Source organism: Cibotium barometz, chromosome 7 (assembly GCF_041138505.1).
Source record: "Cibotium barometz isolate CiBa-2024 chromosome 7, ASM4113850v1, whole genome shotgun sequence".
Lineage (NCBI taxonomy): Eukaryota > Viridiplantae > Streptophyta > Polypodiopsida > Cyatheales > Cibotiaceae > Cibotium > Cibotium barometz.
This window is the reverse complement of record NC_141052.1, coordinates 22,867,210-22,888,977: the sequence shown is the minus strand read 5'-3', so window position 1 is coordinate 22,888,977 and position 21,768 is coordinate 22,867,210. Positions and strand designations below refer to the sequence as shown.

The 21,768-nt window shown below is 36.8% G+C and overlaps 1 protein-coding gene across 19 annotated transcripts in view; it reads left to right on the top strand.

Moving 5' to 3' along the window:
* The first annotated feature begins 261 nt into the window (after nucleotides 1-261).
* Nucleotides 262-21,768, top strand: part of LOC147636790 (uncharacterized) — an 89,594-nt gene continuing 68,087 nt past the window's right edge. For 7 of the 19 annotated variants that reach the window (XR_015266235.1, XR_015266231.1, XR_015266234.1 and 4 more), the window contains exon 1: nucleotides 355-747. Coding sequence is in view for 6 of the 19 variants with exons in the window: in XM_086800332.1 (XP_086656458.1) it covers nucleotides 629-747 (119 nt within the window). In the remaining 13 variants the exon portion in view is untranslated. Of the gene's footprint in view, nucleotides 748-3,885; nucleotides 3,941-6,757; nucleotides 6,801-21,768 lie in introns of all 19 variants that reach the window. The other 12 variants (XR_015266241.1, XR_015266240.1, XR_015266238.1 and 9 more) reach the window with 6 other exon arrangements.

The following is a 21,768-nucleotide window of genomic DNA, read 5'->3' as shown; positions in this document are numbered from 1 at the left end:
GATACCCATTGCCATAGATAGATAACGGGGCCATATTGTAAATGCCTCAAAAATTGGCAAATGACTCGACTTGATGAAGTATGGCTTTCAAATCTCAAAAATTTAACACAAGTTTTTGTCACAATGTTGGTGCGATCCATTTGCCAAAAAATTAAAAAATCAAAAATTGTCCATAGGAAGACAAGGAAGGGGCGAGTAGAAAAGAACATATTTTGAGTGTGCATGTTGTCTTGTCTTACACAAGAATCTGAGCCGTGACCACCCTAATCCGGAAGTTCACATTTCACACACTCCTGTGTATGAAAAGGCCCTGATTTTGGGAGTCTTTGGAATAAAATATTGAACGGTCAAATCGGCCCATGTGAAGAGGTTGTTCCTTGACGCAGAGGTGACAGTCCATCTTTCCTTTCTCTCTCTCTCTCTACGCGCGCAGGGCATGCTTTTGGGCTCTCGCTTATTAGCCATGGCTGGTGTGCAGCACAAGGGGTGCATTCAAGAAGAACATACATACATACATACATAGAGAGAGGGTGCCGCTTACCTTTCTGTTTTGCTGAGTGCCAACCACATGAACGAGCGAGCAGCTTCCTGAGTATTATAGCCAGCCAGCCATGGCGGGAGGAAGCCCATGGCCTTCCGGCGCTTCGACCACCCCGCCGGTGACCTTCTCCAAGGCCTCCTCAAGAAGGCCTACGACCAGCTGGCGCTCATCGTCTTCTCCTCTACCTCCGACTTTGCCAGCCCCAGGTAGGCCTCCAGCCCTCCACGGTCCACCTGTAGATCTGCCGCTAAACTGTGTGTGTTTTGACGCTGCGGTGCGCATCCTTTGGCTTAAAATGGCAGTCGTTGTTGGTTCTACCTGTAAAGATCAAGTTGGTATATGTATTCTAAATCAACGCTTGACTGCGTTCACGACCTCATCTTATGATAGTAAATTAGACTTACAATGTTATCCTCCTTGGTGCGTTCGCTACCTCATCTTATGATAGTAAATTGGAAGATTAGACTTACAAAGAAGAAAAATGAGACTACTTACATGATAATGGAGGGGATTTAGAATTTCTAAGGTCATGTGTACGTTGCCTATCCATCTAAGACGCTAATTAAGAAAAAGATATGAGTGCATTTAATACAAAAGATGTCAAAAGTCATGTAGGAGAGTAGCTAGCTTATTGGGTGTGTTTAATACATTTAGCCTTGTCTTAGAAGAGTAACACTCGATATTACTACCCTAATTAATATCTTCTTTACGGTCCTCAAACGTAATGTAGTTTTAAAAAAAATCTTCTCTCTCTTGTGAGCTAAGGGGGAAAATCAATCTCTCTCTCTCTCTCTCTCTCTCTCTCTCTCTCTCCGTGTCTACCTCAACTGTCTTATGGGCTAAGCTTTTAAATAAAACATATCTTTGTTGATAAAGAGAGCTCTTTATCTTTGTGCATATCTTCACTCCATGCATATTGTCTTCAACACATAAACATTATTTAAATAGCATGCTTTCTTTTATCATGTTGAATATCTTTCTATTAGAAACAAATTGCATACATTAATATAGAAATGCTAAACACAAATCATGACTCTTTTTGTAGGCAGCAAAAGGAGGAGCACATATAAGTTGTTTGTGAGATTTTACATGGCAAATCAAAACTATATCTAAATTGCGTGTCAATAGTAGCAAGAATGTAGGTAACCTACCATAGTTAAAGGTTTAAATGTAGAGGCAATATTGTAGACTAAGATAAGGTTTAATGTTTTGTGTATGTATAAGCTACAAATCATTATTCTTTATTCAGGATGAAGTCATGATCTTCTCTAGTGTCCAAGTAATTTAATCTAAGTCTTAAATAACATATGTAAATTGCATAGCATGTAGACTTCTAAAGTAACACACAATTGTTAACCTTATGAGTGCATAACTAAAAAGTCAAAATGTGTAAAGTTATGATTGTTTGAGGTTGTAAATGAGTATTTATTTAAGTCAAAAGAAAATTTAAGAACAAATATATATATACTCAGTTTAGAGATACATGTGGGTCTAATAAGTCACTGCAAGTATATCTATGTAACTATATAGTGAATAAAGGGCATGGTATAAATTTTCGGCTAAAGTTTATTTTGTCAAAATGTGAATAGAATTTGATGTACAAAAACTAAAACTTTTTGTATATAAACAACTAATTGTTTTCTAAAGTTTCTTGAGTGATTTCTCTTTTATTGTCTTAATCTCTAATACATTCTTCTCTTTTAAAATACTTTTATTTATCATCGTAATTTAAAATAAACTTAGAATTTATCTAATAATATGATGAAGGTGTATTGAGTAGTCATCAAGAGTTTCAAATAGTTGTTAGCTAGTAGTAACTTTTAGTTAAACGGTAGTAAAACTATTTAAAATGAGTAATTAGTCTTAATCATATAATTCTTGTGCAAGTGGAATTGATTTATTTAATCAAGATTATATTTTATTTTTTAAAGTTAAATAAATAATTTGATATTTTTTAATTACATATTGATTTGAAGTTAATATTAGTTGGATTTTTTTTAAATGAATTTTTTTTAAAAAGTCGTTTGATTCAAAGATCAATCACTTACTAATTGATTTTTAGTAGATAATTAAAAGTATTTAATGATGACCTTTTATCTATGAGCTTACTTATTAAAAGTATTTACATCTTTAAGTTGAAGCTAATTTTTTAATAAAACAAGATGAGAGACTTATTGAGACTCTAGTAAAAGAGACTTAAGATCTCTCTCTCTCTCTCTCTCCCTCTCTCTCTCTTCAGTTTATGTAGCAGGTCCTTATTTATTTAAGTGAATTGTGGTGGATTATATGGATCTTTTTTTTTATTGTTTGAGTTAAGAGACTCATCTCATTTGTGTGTGTAAATTATATCACATATTCTCACACACATGCATACATATACCTACCTATAAACAAACATATAAACCTATAACACTACCTAGCTATTTACATACATATATATATTACTTATCAAATCCCTAAATCTAAAATAAAACTTTAGAAAATATTTTCATTATTAATAAGATTTTCAAAGAAGATAATTATGTATGAGACATTTATGAATATGAAAGACTACACCTAGAAAACGTTGAATCATGGATAAGATATTAAGAAAAAGCTCAATCAAGGATAAAATATTTTAAAATTAAGTATTTATTTTGTAGCCTTAAGAAAATGATTATTTATATTTCTTTACATAAAGAGATTTCACTCTTGATTTATGTTATCATTTAAAAAGTTCTCTAAGATCATAAATGAAATGTGATAAACAATTAAGAAGTCTATGGGTATTGGGGATTCTTCCATTGAATATACACATTGTTTTCCAAGATAACTTATCATGATTCATTTATATACGTGAAATTGCAATGAAAAGTTTTAAATGTGTAATTGATACCAAGTAAAGCTCATGGAAACTCCAAGTGTGCCTTTAATTTAATCCAAAATGTTAACATTTTTTCGCTTTCATGCACATATATGAAAGGAATGGGACAATTTTTACACTCTTTTTAGTACTAATTGCTTGATTTCTTTAATAATGCATTGATATGTTTGGACCCCTTTTATTAGAGATTTTTTTTGTTATTATTTATTTGTAAAGAATATCATTTTTAGAACTGATCAATTACATGCTCATCTAGAGTATTAACACATATAGTCTTTCAATTTTTAAAACTTATCAACTATATGACGATCTAGAGTATTCACACATGTACTCTTTCAATTTTTAAAACTTATCAATTACATGCTCATCTAGAGTATTCACACATATAGTCTTTCAACTAAATGTTTCTGTCTTTAATTACTATTATATCTCATGCTTTCATGTTTAATGTTTCTTTTCGTGCATGTGAAACCTTGGAAAGATATTAAGAGTTTGAAAGGACATAAACAAGTGGGCACATGATCCGTAATCTTGAGGTATGGTCACATTATTCAAATCTCGTCCATGATAGTGAGTTTAGGTTATGTGATAAGATGTTTATGGACCTTTGCAATTTTCTTTTCCCACCTCTTATTCGTCTCTCTCTCTCTGTCTCTCTTTCTACACACACACACACATGCATGTATCCATAAACATGCATACGTGTCTATGTATGCACACATATTTTCATGCGTACAGATATGTATACACATAGACATATACACATACATATATACATGTCTATGTATGTGTACGCATGTTTGTTTGTGTGTGTATATGTGTGTGTGTGTGTGTGAATATATTTTTGTTTTTTTGTCTCTCTTTTTAACTATCCAAATTACCCTTATGAATGTTTTTAGCTAGTATTTCACTTTCTTAAAATTTGTGTTCATGGTAGTGAGCTTAGCTTGTATTATGAGTAGATGTTTATTAGGGTAACTTTTTATTTTCTTCATTTTGTTCCTTCTCTCTTTATATATGTGTGTGTGTTTACGTGTACACACACTCAATTGTATTTTTGTATATATTTATAAATATATAATTATATACAAAAATATGTATGTCTATGTATATATGTGTATATACATAAATATATATCTGTATATATATATATATATATATATATATATATATGCACACACACACACACACACACACACAGACATATATAGTTATCTTTCCATATTTCTATATTTATCTAGATTTTGAACTAGTTATTCTTTAATACATTTTTAGCTAGATTCACTTTATAATCTAATACTTAGGGGTTTTTTTTTCAATCATCTCACTTTATCTTTTATTTATTAGGAATTGTTTCCATTGTGTATTTTATCACAAGTCAAGTAAGTACTTATAATGGTTAAAGTTTTTGTCACTACCATCTACTTTGCCTGCTAGCATCCTTGATTAAAACAAGTTGTGTATGTAGTACAAGTTACAGTGCCACATAACTAGTCATTTAACTCACATACCAATTTTTGCATGAAGATTTTAAAACAAGATGTATATGTAGTACATGTACACACTACTGCATAACTAGCCATTTAACTCACACACTTGGTCCCACATGAAGATTTCAATATTGTATTATGAACGCTTTCAAATATCTCACTTTATTTCATTGTATTGAGTTCTTATGCATGCTTTTAATCTCTTAATTTCTAGCTAAATATCTCTCTAATATAGTGACATAATTTTGACACTTGGTAATGCCTAGTGAGACGTCCTTTAGTGTCATTTGTAAATGCTTGATTACTATGATGAAAATATATTGAAAATGATTGTGTCTTAAAGGTCTTAAATTTATTAGTTTATTTAAAATAACAGTTACTCTAATACTAAATAAAAATTTTAAGGTATTAGGTGCCTTGCAATATGTATGTGATTATTAAGGGATGTGTCATAAATAAGAACCTTAATAGTTTTAAAAAAACTTTCTCGATAATTTATTCTTTTTAGGAGAGTATAACTTATTACACTTCTCTCTCAAGGTTTAGTAGCTAAGATTTTTTCCCTTTTCTCTTTCTCTTATGGCTATTGGAAATAAATAAAGTTTTATTTTACATGGATTTGCATCATCATTACACATATTTTTTTAAAAAAGATAAAAATATCTTATCACCAAAACTCATCTTACTTGTTGGAAGAAATACATAATTAGGAAAAAGATGTATGTAACACTATAAACAAACATGAGTCTTTGCAATAGAAGTGTACTTTGAAAATTTTACTTATTCTCATACACGTTGACACATACTTCTAAATTTACATTGTAAAATATGCAAGATTTTGTATGTAGCTATGCTTCATCAGAAAAATCCTTTAAGACTTAGTGCTTATACAAGTTGGCACATACTTCAAGATTTATATTAAAAGATATGTATGATCGGTATGTAGCTATGTTTCATGACAAAACTACTTTAATACCAGAAGTAGTGCTTAGACATGTTGACATAGTTCAAAATGTATATTAGAGAATATATATAATTGGTATGTAGCTATTCTTAATTATGAAACTACTTTAAGAGTACCACCATACATAATTTGTAAGCTTATTAGCTAAATCTAAAATATATATTCAATGAAACGAACAAAAATTTTCTTACTCAAAATAAAAACAAGTGTGATTTTCTATATTTGCTAAAAGCCACTATTATTTACATGAATATTTAAAATAATAAAAATCCTTAAGACAAATAAGACTTTCACATGGTAGTATAACATTCTAAGCCAAACCATAAATCCTAACATGAGTTTTTAATATCTTGCCTATGGTGCAAAAAAATTAAGTGTCAAACATCAAACTACATATTAAACAAAATCAAATCAAAATTAAACATCAATTGGTTGTGGTAGTTCATTTCTTTTTTAAAATTCCTTTTTTTCGTTTGTGGAGGAATTTTCCATGCTTACTGGATAAGGATAGCTTTCAAGGTTCCTTGTGAGGAGGAGGCATGATCTCTTTAGATGTTTCTTGGAACTTCTTGTTGCTTTTCAGTATCATAGAATCAACCTCTTGATATTCAATAAATAACTCCACATCACGTTTTATGTGGATCTAGATAAAAGAGGCTTGTGTCTTTTACTTCTTTGATGATATGCAATTTCTTCCATGTTTGACAATAGAAGCCACTACAGTACCTATTGTAAAAATGAATATATTACTCAAAAGAAATAATATTCATTTATAAAATAAATGAGTACCCAATCATCCTCAGTAGAGAAAAGATTCACGAGGTGGTTGATTAGGTGCTAAGGATTTTGGGATGGATTTACTAATGCTTTTGATCCATCACCATTTCTATGTTTTCTAGTGATTGTAGGGAAGGGAAATACATTTGACTATCCTTTTCTCAAGTACATCAGTCTTATCCTCTTTGTTCAATATTACTACCGTATTGTCATTATATTAAAGAAGCTCTTAAGGAAACCATGCATATTGGTTTTGAATCTTCATAAATAGTAAAATTGCATGCAATACATTTTGTATAATGGCTAATAAGTTTATTTTTTTTAAATTATCTTTTTGTATTAGAGATTGATATAGACTTACTAAATTAACGTTTCGAGCCCATGAACCTTATTCTTGAGTAAAATTACACTAATGCTACTTGACAAGTTCCATGAAAGGAAACAAGTCTCCTGTAGTAACAAAGTATTTTTAGGATGCACATGCACATGGGATGGGCCTAGGCACATAGGCTTAGGGTCATTTACATTGTGGGATTAAAGAACATGGGCCTTGAGACTATAAAAGGCATGTGCTTTAGGACTATTGTAGCTTTGAACCTTTTAAAATTGCACTTTACTTTCCATTATACTTAGTGTTGATCCCTCAAGCTTTCCATCTCGAGCATTATGATTGATGATACACCTATGTCTCCTACCTTTTCCAGTGGATCATAGTGATGCATTATACTATCATGGGGATTAGCTTTTGATTTAGTGATGCACGTTTGAGATTGGGGATGATAATACTTCAGTTGTTGATGAGAATACGATAGTGCATGAGTAGAATAGATCTGAGTTCCTAGTGCTAGATGAGTCGGGCTACTCTTTTAGGTCTTTTATTCACAGGGACATCTATGATTCTATCTCTACTCCTAGCTCTCATAGCACACCTTGTAACATGGACAGTCAAGCGTTGCAGATGAGCATAGCGAAGATGACTTTGTTGGAGTGAGACCTCTTAGGAGAGAGGATTATGTATATGGATCTAGAGAGATTTTTATTTGATATAGATATCTACTTAGATCCATTGTCATTAGAGATGGATCTTTCTTGGGATCTAGGTCATATACTTGTCATAAAGGGGCATCATGGATTGGTATAGATCATTCTTTAGGAGTGACCTTAGTGATCTTGGAGATTTTGAGTTTTGTGACTCTACTTACCTCTCATGTATAGACACTCTATCCGTCTCTGGTGATGATGAGGTAGACAGTGATCCTATTCATCATGCTTCTACCTTCATACATTACACACATATAGAGAATGTGGCACTTGAGGATGTAGTGCATGGTTCAGATCGTGCTTCTACTCATATCCATGAAGTGGATCCTACCTTTAATTGTTCGAGTAGTGCTTTAGTGGACGATGACATTGGTTCACACTTGATCCTGCAGGATGCTGACTTTATGCTATGTTCTTTTGGCTCTCATGAGTGTCGACACGAGACTATGTTCTTTGGGCCCGGGACATTTTTCTATGCGTGTATTCTATGCCACTTTGGGCAATTGGTTACCTACTATGTGGCATATCATTCTGATGCACCTATAGCACATCTTGGTCATGGTATACATGGTGGTTCCTTGGCCTCTCCATTTGCACACTAGATTGTCTTGGATTTAGAGTGCCTTGGATTTCCTTTCGATCCAAGCAGGATATTGTCTACCCACATCATCGTGTGGGCATCCAATGAACTTTCCATTCAGTCTGAGCAATGTCGAAGATCACATTTTGACAATGGGGTGGCATTACTTCTTGTTTGACCCAAGTGGCCGCACACTCATGGCATGGGGAGATACAATCTATCCTTTCGACGTGGGTGGCACGAGATCTATGTCATTAATCGTGTGACTCTTCCAATTTCCATTAAATCCAGGAAGCCTCTACACTGTTTATGTCACCCGATCTTCATTTCCACACTTGGATGTATACGGACTATTTGTTTAATTTTTGGATTTTATATATAGCCTCTTGTATGTGTATTGTCATGCACGACCACCCTTCGATTGGAGGACAAAATCATGTTAAGAGGGGATGGTTTTTAATAAAGTGTTTTTAGGATACACATGCACATGGACTTAGGATCATTTACATGTGGGATTAGGGCACATGGGTCTTGGGACTATAAAAGGCATGTGCTCTAGGACTATTGTAGCTTTGAACCTTTTGACATCTTTCATCTATCATTACTCTTTACTTTCCATTTTCCTTAGTGTTAATCTCTCAAGATTTGTTTAATCCAAGCTAATTAGGCTAATCCATGGCTAAGCTAGATGTTACTTTCTTGGCGTATCATATGGCAAGAGCCAAATTTGGCCTACGTGCAAGAGCAACTGCAAACAGATCAGCTTTAGAATGCATTATTGTGCTTTTGAAGAAAGCTCTCAGTCCATCTCATTACAGTGGTCTATGGCTGCCAGTAGTGTTAAAAAAAAGAGAGAAGAAGGGAGTTTGAAATGTAAGGACCTCAGTGGTGTTAAAAAGAAAGGATTTATTTTCTCTCTTTACCCCTTTACATCTTCGTTCTAGCCTAATTAACTTATTTTTCTTTAACCCATTCACACTAGGGTTGGACATTACACTTTTTTATTTACACTCCCCATCTACCTTGCTTATTTACCTTGGGCTTCTCACACGCTTTGAGTGTATTAGTGATACATTAGAATATCATGGGGATAAAATTTTGATTAGTGATACATCCATTGACATGTTTGAGATTGGGTATGATGATACTTTACTTGTTGATGAGCATACGACAGTGCATGAGGAGCATAGACCTAAGTTTCTAGTGCTAGATGAATCACGCTACTCTTTTAGGTCTTCTATCCACATGGATATCTAATGATTCTATCTCTACTCCTAGATCTCATAGCATAGTTGGTAGCTTTCACTTGGGTTTAGTGTATATATTTGGGTAGCCAAGCATTGCACATGATCATAGCAAGCGATGATTTTTTTGCGGTGAGACCTCAAAGTAGAGAGAGGATTATGCATAAGGATCTAGAGAGCTTTTCATTTGATCTAGATATTGCTTAGGTCCATTGTTATTAGAGATAGATCTGTCTTGGGATCTAGGTCATATAGGGGCATCATGGATTAGTATAGATCATTCCTATAGGGGTGCTTAGTGATCCTAAATACTCTGAGGTTGGGGACTCTACTTAGCTTTCATGTATAGGCACTTTATCCATCTTTAGTAATGATGAGGTCTATGGTGATCTTATTGACCATGCTTCTATCTTGATGGATCACGCACACATAGAGGATCTTGCACTTAAGGATGAAGTGCATGGTTTGGATCATATTTATACTCACATCAATGCAGTGGATTGTGCCTTTGATTGTTTGAGTGGTGCTTTAGTGGATGATGGCATTGGTTTGCACTTGATCGTGCACGATGCCAACTTTGAGCTATGTTCTTTTGGCTCCCATGGGCGTAAACATGAACCAATGTTCTTTGGGGTCAGGACATTTTCCTATGGGTGCCTTCTATGTCACTTTGGGGACATGGTGACCGACTATGTGGCACATCATTGTGATGCACCTATAGCACATCTCAGTCGGGTGACATACATGGTGGTTCTTTTGCACCGAGACCATTCCACAATCTTCTGAGGAGTGTTGATTACACTTGGTGGATACCTCAGATTTTGGATTCAAAAAGGCTTGCAGTCTTTCCCTTCAACCCTGGTACTACAACGACATTAATATCGAGAATCAATGATGTATACCTTACCTATTTGTTTGATCTTGGAGGGTACATGACTAACTTCTCCATTGACGGTGGTCCCTTAGCCTCTTCACTTGCACAGATTGTCACAGGACCATTGTCCTAGATTTAGAGTGCCTTGGTATTCATTTGATCCAAGCCGGATCTTGTCTAGCCTCATCATCGTGGGAGGCCACTGACCTTTCCATTCAATCCAGGCATCGTCCGAGATCACCTTTTCACAATGGGGCAGTGTTACTTCACGTTTGACTCACGTGGCTATACACTTGTGGTGAAGGGAGATAAGACTTACCCTTTCGACTCGGGTGGCACGAGATCTATGTCCTTGATCGTGAAACCCTTCAGCTTTCCATTCAATCTGGGAGGCCTCTACATCGTTGATGGCATCATGATACCACCTCTATAGCTTCATCTGAAGAAGAACACCATTGAGAGAGGAGTCTATCACAAGCACCATAGCCCAACAAAAAATAACTATAAAAGGCACTAGAACACCTAGCCACTATCCCTTGGTCCTCAATTGCCCTAATGGGATACGTCAATACCTTCTATCAACTTCCCAAATCAATCCAGCCGCTAACTTAGAATGTCCTCTAAGGCTAGCTCTCACTTCCAACGACTCTAATCTATCACTTAATAGCCTCTCTTGACCATAGTTGACATCCATCTGACTAAACTCCTCTCTAGCTGTGCTCACATTATGCCTCCAAAGTCCTTTGTATCCTGCCAAAAAGTTTCTGTTTGGAGTCCCAAAGTGTCCTCCAGCATCCGCTAGCCTCAAATCCTTGTCCTAAAGCCTCTCTCTCAAAATTAAGCAACTGACCTTTGTCTGACCATAAACTCTCTTGGTTGCCATAGACAAGTCAGTTTTTGTATGCCTTCTGCTTTCGAAGTTGGATAGCATACTGTAGTCCAAAATTGATCCTCTAGTATCCGCTTCGATCCTCCAGCATCCACAGACTTATAGAGATAGTCCCTAGACGTTCATGATTGTCCTGTTGACCCTCCTCTAACCTTTCATTCATTTTCCTCCTGCAAAGTCAAACTGAAACTTCCCAAAATGTCCTCTGGCAGCTATAAACCCTCAAATGTCAATCAACTTAACCAAATTTCACCTCTCAACCTCTCTGTTGACTACTACAATTCCACAACTGCCTCTGAAAGGATTGTTTCCTCCCAACTAGCCTAACTGACCTAGCTGACACAACAAATCTCTCCTTTAAGTCAGCTAACACCACAAGGATCTCAAGACACTTAAACACAACCAGAACCAATCCTCAAAAACTATAAGCTAACCACCACCAGTGTCAGATTGCTAACATAGACACCCTATAAAACAATAAGCCTTTTCATAATTGTCCTTAGATAGACCTAAAACAGTCAGCTATGCCTCACAATTTCTTCCTATCAGCCCAAATAGATTAGAACAGGATTCCAACACAACCTCTTGACTATTCTGATGTCTCGCTAACATAGAATTGACCCCTACTCAGGCTGACTGGCCCAACATAAACTCAATATTATACAAATCTTCACTTATTGCTTGAACCAAAACCAAAGACCAACTCTTTAATTCACACAACTTGATTATATGTATATTTTGAGAAGATTATGCAACACCTAACAGAATCTGGGAGTCAAGATTAAGCAAATGAATGAAAACCATAACAAAACAAGAGATCTCTCACACATGAGAATGAAAGAAACCAGATCTATGTTCTCAACTTCAACAAAATCATCAACAACTATATAAAATGTTGCCATAGCTTGCAGGCTTAAACTGGAAAATACAGCTGGGAGATTCTTGAGCAATCCTTAATCTCGTCCAATTTCCAATAGTGGTGCATGATAAGAATTCAAGGACACAATCTTCCACACAGAACCCTTAATCACTCTGGCAACCCCCTACTCTAGACAAATATAAGTCTCCTCAACCATTCCCCATCACCTTCTACACATAACAAACCCACATAATGCTAACCAAATTCACAGCTATCTTCTCAACCATATACCAACTCTCTCCTGCAAAACTCTTCTTCTAAAAACCAAGCTCTCATGTAGAACTCTCTTCCAAAAAACTCTTACATATCCCCGTATCCTTCTTGCGCAATTACTTTCTATCTGCATGCATACTCCTACCTACCCTACCCTACCCAATCCTGTCAGCTAGCCACCACGCAACAATCCTCACATCATCTTATTATAATGAGTTACCAATGTTGAGCTACCCATGCAAGATCCTATGTTACCTAAGGTCTTTGATCATACTACCCAATGCATTATTTCTTTTCTTGGGGTTGGGGTGAAAATCTTCATGGAGCATATCCCCTTGGCCACAAAAAAACCTATCATCTTTTTCCAAACGCTCCGATGGTTGAAGCATTCATGCTCAAACAATGGCTATGGTTTCTTTGAAATAGTCTTTGGCAAATAATACATCCAGCAACAACCTTCTTCATGCTCTTCTACTGCAACAGCATCATCAACCAAGTCTTCATATACTTTCTCTAGATCTTTCTAGACTATCATAACTCTGCACCAATATGTCTTTAATCTATATCCATTTACTATCTTTGAATGAATTTTAGCATCCAGATCTGTCAGCTTGTAAGTTCCATTCTCCTAGATGTGCAAAACTTTGAAAGGTCCTTCCCATTTGATTTGGAATTTTGTCTGGAAAGTGTTATCCAATTTGGTGTTGTACCTAAGCACTAGATCCTCCTCTTTAATATCTTTATCCTTCATTGTCTCATTAAATAGCTTAGCCCTCCTATTTTACTTAGTTGGATGTAGTGATCCAAAGCCCCTTTCCTTACCAGTTGTAGCTCTTGAAGATCCAACAACATCTCTTTATATTCATTTATGTCTTTCTCGTGATGTTTTAACAAAAATTACAAACTGGGGATTTCCACTTCAATGGGTATCAGGCCTTTCTCCCAAAAACTAGGTGGTATGGTGAAAATTTTGTAGCTTTTCTCCTAGTTGTCATGTAGACCCACATAGCTGAAGATACATGTAAGTACCATTTCTTGGGATGTTCTTCCAGACATTTGGTGAAAATTTTACACAACTCCTCATTGAACCTTTCAACTAGCCCATTACATTGTGGATAATAAGGGGTTGAAAACTTGTGTGTAACGTTGAATTTTTGCATAAGCTCTTCTACAATATGGCTTCAGAAACCAAGTCCTTGATCTGTCAACAACTCCAAGGAAATGCCAAATCTTGCACACAAATATCTTCAAAAACAGACCTGGCCACTTTCTTTGAAGTAATGCTTTTTACACATCTAGGCTTAGCCCACCAGGTTAAGTAATCTAAGATGTAGGTCCTACCCTTGACAGTTGTGGTTGGGTAGAGGACCAATTGCATCTAAAACCCATTTCTCAAAATCTCCATATGAAATAAAAATTTTCCTGAACTCATGGTGCAACACTCTTCTTCCTTGTTCTCACATGTCTCAGAGCTTTTGCACCAATGGTAAACATCCTTCCTTAAACTGGACCACACATAACCTACAGTAAGAATCCTCCTCAGAGTTAACTTTAAGGAAAAGTGCCCTCCACATACCCCTTCATGAAATAAATCCATTATGGCCAAGATTTCCTCTAGTTGGGACCCTTCTCAAAACCAAATCCTTGCCCTTCATGTAGAATTGATCGCTAACAATATTGTACTGCTGCAGAGCCCTCCTTATGAAATCATATTTATGTTTTCTGGATAAACTTGAAGGTACCAGACCTGTGTGCAAAAACCTTTCAACTTCATGTAAAATCTCTCTTCCAACATAACTAGGGTGGGTTACAATTATGGTATATGCATCCAAATCTTTGCCTAAACTCCCTCTGTCTAATGTATCTGTAGCTTGGTTTTGTTTCCTCTTCACGTGTTGAATCTGGGCCTCTTGAAATTTCTGCAGCATCCTTCTGATTTGGAAGCACCATTCCTTGAACTTGGGATTCTTGGACTTTCAAACATTGTGAAGTTGTCTAATGACCCATAAATTGTATCCCTTGATGATAAATGTGCTAATTCTTCTCTTAAGGTACTGTTGGAGTCCATATTCTAAAGTGGCATACCCAGCTTCATTGCTAGTATACACTTGCAACTTAATACCTTCTTAATATACTAATGTACCTCTTGGATTTAACAAAATAATTCCTCCACTGGCAACCCCTAAGCTTCTCTTAAAGGATCCATCAAAATCCATGGTAAAAGCATTAAACATATCTCCTTTAGGGTCTTTTCACCTGGGTACCGTCTTCTTCATCAACTATCTCTTCCCTTAATAGCAAAGGATTTTGTTTGTATGTCAAAATATTTGCTAATGTAGTCCTTGTACTATACTCCATGTTGTTGAGATGTCAAACTCAACATGAGCTGACACTCACTTGGCACTTACATGACCGTTCGACATTTATATCACTGGCAGGTTTGGTAGTTGGTATCGACATATCTTTGCTAGAGATTCTTTAGCTGGACTACACCGACTAGTCCACATCTACCCACTCCACTTAGTGTGTTCACATTATAGACTACTTGTATATAATCTATTATGTGTGTTAGTCACTTTATCTTCTTTGTAGATAATCTATTATGTGTGTTAGTCACTTTATCTTCTTTGTAGATATCTTTTGTTGTGTGAAGAAGAAGATGAATTTTTAGTCTCACCTTGTGTATTCTCTTCTAGGGTTTGTGTGAGTATGTGTGTGCTTGCAAGAGCTCAAGATCTCTTCTTCCCTACATCTTTTCATGGTATCCGAGTGTGGTTTATGCTAAGGGTTGAGCGGCAAGCAAGAGAAGCACATGAACCGGTACAAGGGTAAGAGCTTCATCTACTCTTCCCCCTTTGTGTTGGCTACTATACCCTTGTCGGGAGCTCTTCAAGAGGAGTTCGGGAGGCACCAAAAAACGAACTCTGATTAAGGAGCTTTCTTCATGGGAGGAGAGCTACAGAGGGCAACTATACTATCTATTGGACTTAAATTTTTCGGTCAAAATGCATTTCGGGCGCATTTGGACCTCTGTTTTTTAGTCCGCCAAGCATTCACGATTATTGCGCGGGGATAAGTTTCGATTCTCTGCAAAACTCTATTTTTGGAACTGCATGAAGGTTGTTTGGTTTTGTAGACACTGTGTACTGCAAATAGGTCTCAAAGTTTTCATTAAGTGTATGTATACAAATTGAGGTCCTTGGTTGTGACAGTTTTGGTGCACTATAGTACCGCCTATAGAGAATACAGCAGTTTGTGCAGGTCAAACAAGAGTGTTGTTTTTAGTAAGTTTGTGTTGTAGATAAGATATTAAATGATGGAATAAACCAGATTATTGCAGAGAAGCTTGACAAGAATAACTTCCATGCTTGGAGGTTTAGATTGACCAACTTCCTATGGGAAAAGGTTACTGGGTACATTGAAGGTGAACATGAGGAGGCACCAGAGATACCGGAGATTAATCCAACTACTGCATATGTAAAAGAATTCAAAGATTGAAATCAAGGAGCAAGGAAAGTCATGTATTAGCTTTTTATCAGCATAGAGGACACTATGATTGGGCATATATAGGATGCCAAGTCACCTAAGGAGGCATGGGACACCTTGGTGAAGTTGTATGAAACTAAGACTAAGGTACGAAAGATTCAGTTAAAGAATGAACTTCATACTGTGGAGAAGAAAAATGTATGTGAATGATTATGCCTTGAAGATAAAGGGCATTGTGGAATCCCTTGCATCAATTGGTGTTATGATGATGATAAGGTGAAAGTGTGTGTCTACGTGGTCTCGAGCCACAATACAAGGCGTTCAAAATGTCTATTCAGACTCGGGAGAGCATTCCCGACTTCACAGATTTGGTGTTATCAATGCTGATCATTCAAGAGAAGACTTTGGGTGAAGATCAAGAGTCTCTCACAAAACAAAAATAGTTCAGAGCAGCAGGCCTTCTACACAAGTTTAGGTAGAGGAAGAGGTAGAGGTCGTGGACATGGCCAAGGTGGTGGCTAAACACGTAATCAAAAGTATGGTTATCACAGTAGCAACAATCCCAGGATTCACAACAACAACTCACAGGTGGAATAGGCTAGTTTAGAGGCAAGGGGAGTCAAAGAGGTTGTGGTAATTGGCAAAGGTAGCATAATGATACACAAGGTTGTTTTTACTGTGGTAAGCCTAGACATGTGTAGGCATATTGCTATAAGAAGCTGAGTGACATGTGAAATAAAAAAGTACATCAAAACAATTATGCATCCTCTAGCAGAAATAATGAGGATAATGAGAGGTTGTTTGTTATGCAATATATGGTTAATGATGTGTTTGAAAATGATGTAACAGCATATAAATATGATGTATGGTATGTTGATTTAGGTGCTTCGAACCACATGACAAGTCATGTGAGTGGTTTAAGAGAATGAAGAGTCTTGAAAGACCAGGTTTTGTTGAAACAAGGCATGGCACTGCTCATCGGATTGTCCATGTTAGAGATGTGCCATTGTTTATGCAGGATGGTAAGGTGAAGTACCTTGTCGATGTACTTCATATTCCGAACATTACAAAGAATCTATTTTCTATTGGCCAGATGATTGAGCATGGTTTGCAGGTCTGGTTTAACCCTCATGGATGATATGTAGAAGACTTTAAGGATAAGTGTAGGTTGATTTTAAAAGAAAATAGATTGGGAATAATGTTTACATTGAATGTAAATATGCTTGAAGTGAGTACTGCAATGTTTGCAAATGGTTCAGGAGTTATTGTAGATACAGAAGTTTGGTATAAGAGAATTAGGCATGTAAATGTGCAAAAAATGAAGTCCATGCTGCAGACTAAAGAAATTGTGAGAGGGTTGCCTAAGTTTAAAGTTGAAGGTATGCAGAAAGTATGTGAGGCATGCTAATTTGGAAAGAAAACAAAGCATGTATTTTCATATGACAGAAATGTGAGCAGGAATGTACTAGATGTTGTGCATTCAGATGTATGGGATCTTGCAAAGACTATGTCTATGGGTGGCTACAAGTACTACGTAACATTTATTGATGACCACACCAGGAAAGTGTGGGTGTACTTTATGAAGGAGAAGAGTGAAGTGTTCACTCATTTTTAAAATTTCAGAGTGATGGTGGTTGAAAAATAAACAAGAAGCATGTGAAGTGCCTAAGGTCAGATGAAGAGGGAGAATACTTCTCCAATGAGTTCTCTGAATTCTTGCAAAAGAATGGCATTCAGAGACAATTTACATGTAGATACACTCCGTAACAAAATGGATTTGCTGAGCGAAAAAATAGGCACATTGCAGAGATAGCACGAGCATTGATATAGCAGAGAAGAATATGCTGCATAACTATTGGACTCAGGATGTGTCTACAATAATTTATATAATGAATAGGACTCCTACTCCTACTTCAGCCATACATGATGTAACGTCAGAGGAGAAGTTTACTGATAAGAAACTTGACTTGTCTCACTTGAAAGTTTTTGGATGTATAGCATATATGCATATGCCAGATGAGTTGCGTACTAAGCTAGATCCAAAGGCTAAAAAATGTGTATTTATTGAATATTCCCTTGATCAAAAGAGATATAGATGCTATAATCTTGCTACATGTGAGGGTAAGCAAGGACGTTGTATTTGATGAGATGAGTAGCTGGCATGTTGCTGAAAAAGATGCTCTTGGATGTAAGTGGAAATGTGGCTGCACAGAATGCAAGTCAGCAACTACAGTCATTAAGTGGACTAGGAGAATCCTCATCTAGTGGTTCTGTTGATAGACCATGGAGTGGCAGGCTGCATCATAATACCAGTCTTGGAAATGTAGTTGGCACATCACATAAAGGTAAAGAGAAAAGGGTTGAGCCCCTTGGTATGCCAGATATTTTTGCAGGGCATTCTCTTGTTGATGGTGGAGAGTCTAGTGGCTTAGAGATGAGCCTTGATGAGGAGCTTGGGATTCTAGAAATGAGGACACCTGGTGTGAAGAAGGCTATGGAAGCCATGAATGCAAAGTTACAAAGATCTGGAAGAGTCAAAAACCCTATGCAGAGGTTGACTTATGATGGTTATGTGGCACATCACTATGCTTATATGGCGAAAGTTGTGCAGGTTGTAGAACCCACATGTTTTGATGAGGCTATTTGAAATGTGTTGTATATAAATGAGACTTGGGATTTGGTACCGTTTCCTTAAGGCAAGAAAGCTATTGGCTGTAAGTGGGTGTATAAGGTGAAACATAATAGTGATGGTAGCATAAGCAGGTACAAGGCTAGATTGGTAGCCAAAGGATATGTGCAGACACATAGGATTGATTATGAGGAGACATTTTTCCCTGTTGTTGCAAAGATGGAAACTGTGAGAGTTGTGATTACGGTGGCTACAGCTACAGGCTAGTTTTTACATCAAATGAATGTAAAAAATATGTTCTTGTATGGTGACTTGCAAGAAGAGGTGTATATGGATCAGCCACCAGGTTTTGAGGATATAGGTTACCCAGAGTAAAAAAATGTGTTCTTGCATGGTGACTTGCAGCAACAAGAAGAGGTGTATATGGATCAGCCCCGAGGTTTTGAGGATACAGGTCACCACCCAGAGTATGTATGTAAGCTTTGTAAGGCCTTGTATGGGCTGAAGCAAGCTTCACAAGCATGGCATGAAAATATTATTGAGTATCTTGTAACTATTGGTTTTCATATGGCAGATGCAGATCACTCTTTGTATGTGAACAAGAGTGATAAGGGTATTGTTATCATCATCATTTATGTAGATGATCTTATTGTTGGGGTTGACAACTTGGAAGAGATTGAGTATGTGAAAAGTCTTCTGAAAAAGAAGTTTGCGATGAAGGATTTGGGAGATTTGCGCTACTTTTTGGGAATTGAGGTCATTCGCACACCTGAGGGTATTTGGCTCTATCACCACAGAGAGTATTTTTGGGACATGTTGTCCAAGTATGGCATGGCTGATTGTAAGTTAATCTCGGTTCCATTAGATCAAAATGGCAAGCTTAGCGCGGATGCAGGTTATGTGTTAGAGGATCCCACTATGTACAGGAAGATTGTGGAGTTTGATCTATGTCACAATCAGTAGGCCAGATTTGAGTTACACTATTGGCTTAGAGAGCCAGTTTATGCAAGTTTCGTACAAACCACATCTTGACACTGTGCGATGCACACTTCGATATTGGAGGGAAACTGTTGATTATGCATTGTTTTATGTAGTAGGTGTACCATTGGAGCTATATGGGTACATAGATGGAGATTGGGCAGGTAGCATCTCAGACAAGAGATCTACTAGTGGATTTATGTTTTCATTGGGGATTTTTCATTGGGGAGTGCTGCTATGACATGGAGCAGCAAGAATCAGCCCATTGTTGCCTTGTCTAGCATAGAGGATCTACGGTGGCAGCGTGTGTGAGGTAGCTTAGTTAGGCAAGCTACATGCTGATTTAGGGTTGCATGTGGAGAGAAAGGTTGTTATATGTTGTGACAATCTTAGCAGTATACAGTTGGCCAGGAACCCAGTTCTCCGTGCATGGACAAAACACATTGAGGTACATTACCACTTCATCAGGGAGAGAGTCTTGGAAGGCGACATCGACTTAGCCTACGTCAGCACATAGGATTAGGTCACTAACCTCTTCTCACGAAGGTCTTGGGAGAGATGAGAAGCTCTGCAAATTTCAAGATATGCTTGGAGTTCATGAGCTAGAGTTGAGCTTGAGGGGGAGTGTTGAGATGTCAAGCTCAACATAAGCTGACACTCTCACAAGGTGCTTGCATGACTGTTCGACATTTATATCACTGGCGGGTTCGGTAGCTGGCACCGACACCTACAGCTCGACTACACCGACTAATCCACATCTACCCGTTCCACTTAGCGTGTTCACATTATGGACCGCTTGTATATACTCTATTATGTGTGTTAGTCACTTTATCTTCTTTGTAGACCTCTTTTGTTGTGTGAAGAAGAAGAATTTTTAACCTCTCACCTTGTGTGTTCTCTTCTAGGGTTTGTGTGAGTCTGTGTGTGCTTGAAAGAGATCAAGCTTTGTTCTCCCCTACATCTTTTCACTCCACTATGTAAGTGAATCGGAACTCTTACAACTCAACCAGCCATTTAAAAAATCTCTTTGATGGAAGGTCATATTGAATCAAATGGGGAAGTAAAGAGTAATGTGTCAGTATAGTGAAAGGCTTAGGAAGTGAGTAAGACCTGAATTTTATTAAGGCAAACACCACAGATACCATTACCAGTTGTGCGCTAAAATAATTCCTTTCTCTAATTGTCTTTGTTCTGCTGCTCACAAAATATACCAGCCTTATAAGAATGCTCTCTTCCTTGCTACAACCAACAACAGCACTACACCTATGGCATCTTCTCCTACACTAGGATCTATAAAGAATTCCTTAGTCCAGTCTAGGGGCATAACAACTAGTAGTGTGCTCAAAATTTCCTTACCTTGCAAAAAGGCTTCATGTTCCTTGGCTTTCCACACAAAGAGATCCCTTTGGGATGCTTGTTGTAGTGGGTATAAATCCTAAGAAAGAAGATAAATGACTCTAGATAGGTATCTTAGCTTAATTCTTAGGGCTTGTGCTTAATTTCTTAGGGTCTTCCATTCTACCAAAAATATCCACAATAAAATATGTGGTATTTTTGTAAAAATTTTCATTAATGCTTATTTTAAACCACAAAAAATAGCATTAAACTCACTGAATTCCCTCGCAACGTCGATTCGTCCATTGAATAGTAGTAACATGTGTTCCAATTGCCATATCAACGATCCACATGCAAATCATCAACACAAATCAACAAAATAACATTTTTATTAGTAAATATTAAAATTTACTAAAAAAAACTAAAAAATACAATAAAAAATAAAATTAACAACAATTAACTAGAGATTGCTCTGATACCATTGTTAAAACCCTAAGATCTCTCTAGATAATTGTTATGCATAGACATGCATAAATCATGCATAAACTCTTCCACCCGACCGAGCCCAAGGGATGCACACATGAAATATAATTAAATACATCATACCTTTACCTTGATTTCCCATACCATCAAGAGGTATAACTCCAATCCAATAGTATGTAGCTATAGTGTGTATGCTAGGTGAGTAGTTATGATCCTCTACACAAGACACCATAGTCTAAGCCTCCAAGCCTCCCTTGAGTGTACCCCATGCCCCTATTATATAGGAGGGCTCTCAAGTGACTCTTGACTCTCCATTTCCCATGTGTGACCCTTGGATGCCTGACCCTAACCTTAACCCTTAAGGTTAGTCCTAACCCATGCTCCCATGCTCGCAAGCCTAATGTGGGTTAGCCTCCTAGTATATGCACACATAATGTGCATATAACAGGTAGTAGCTATACT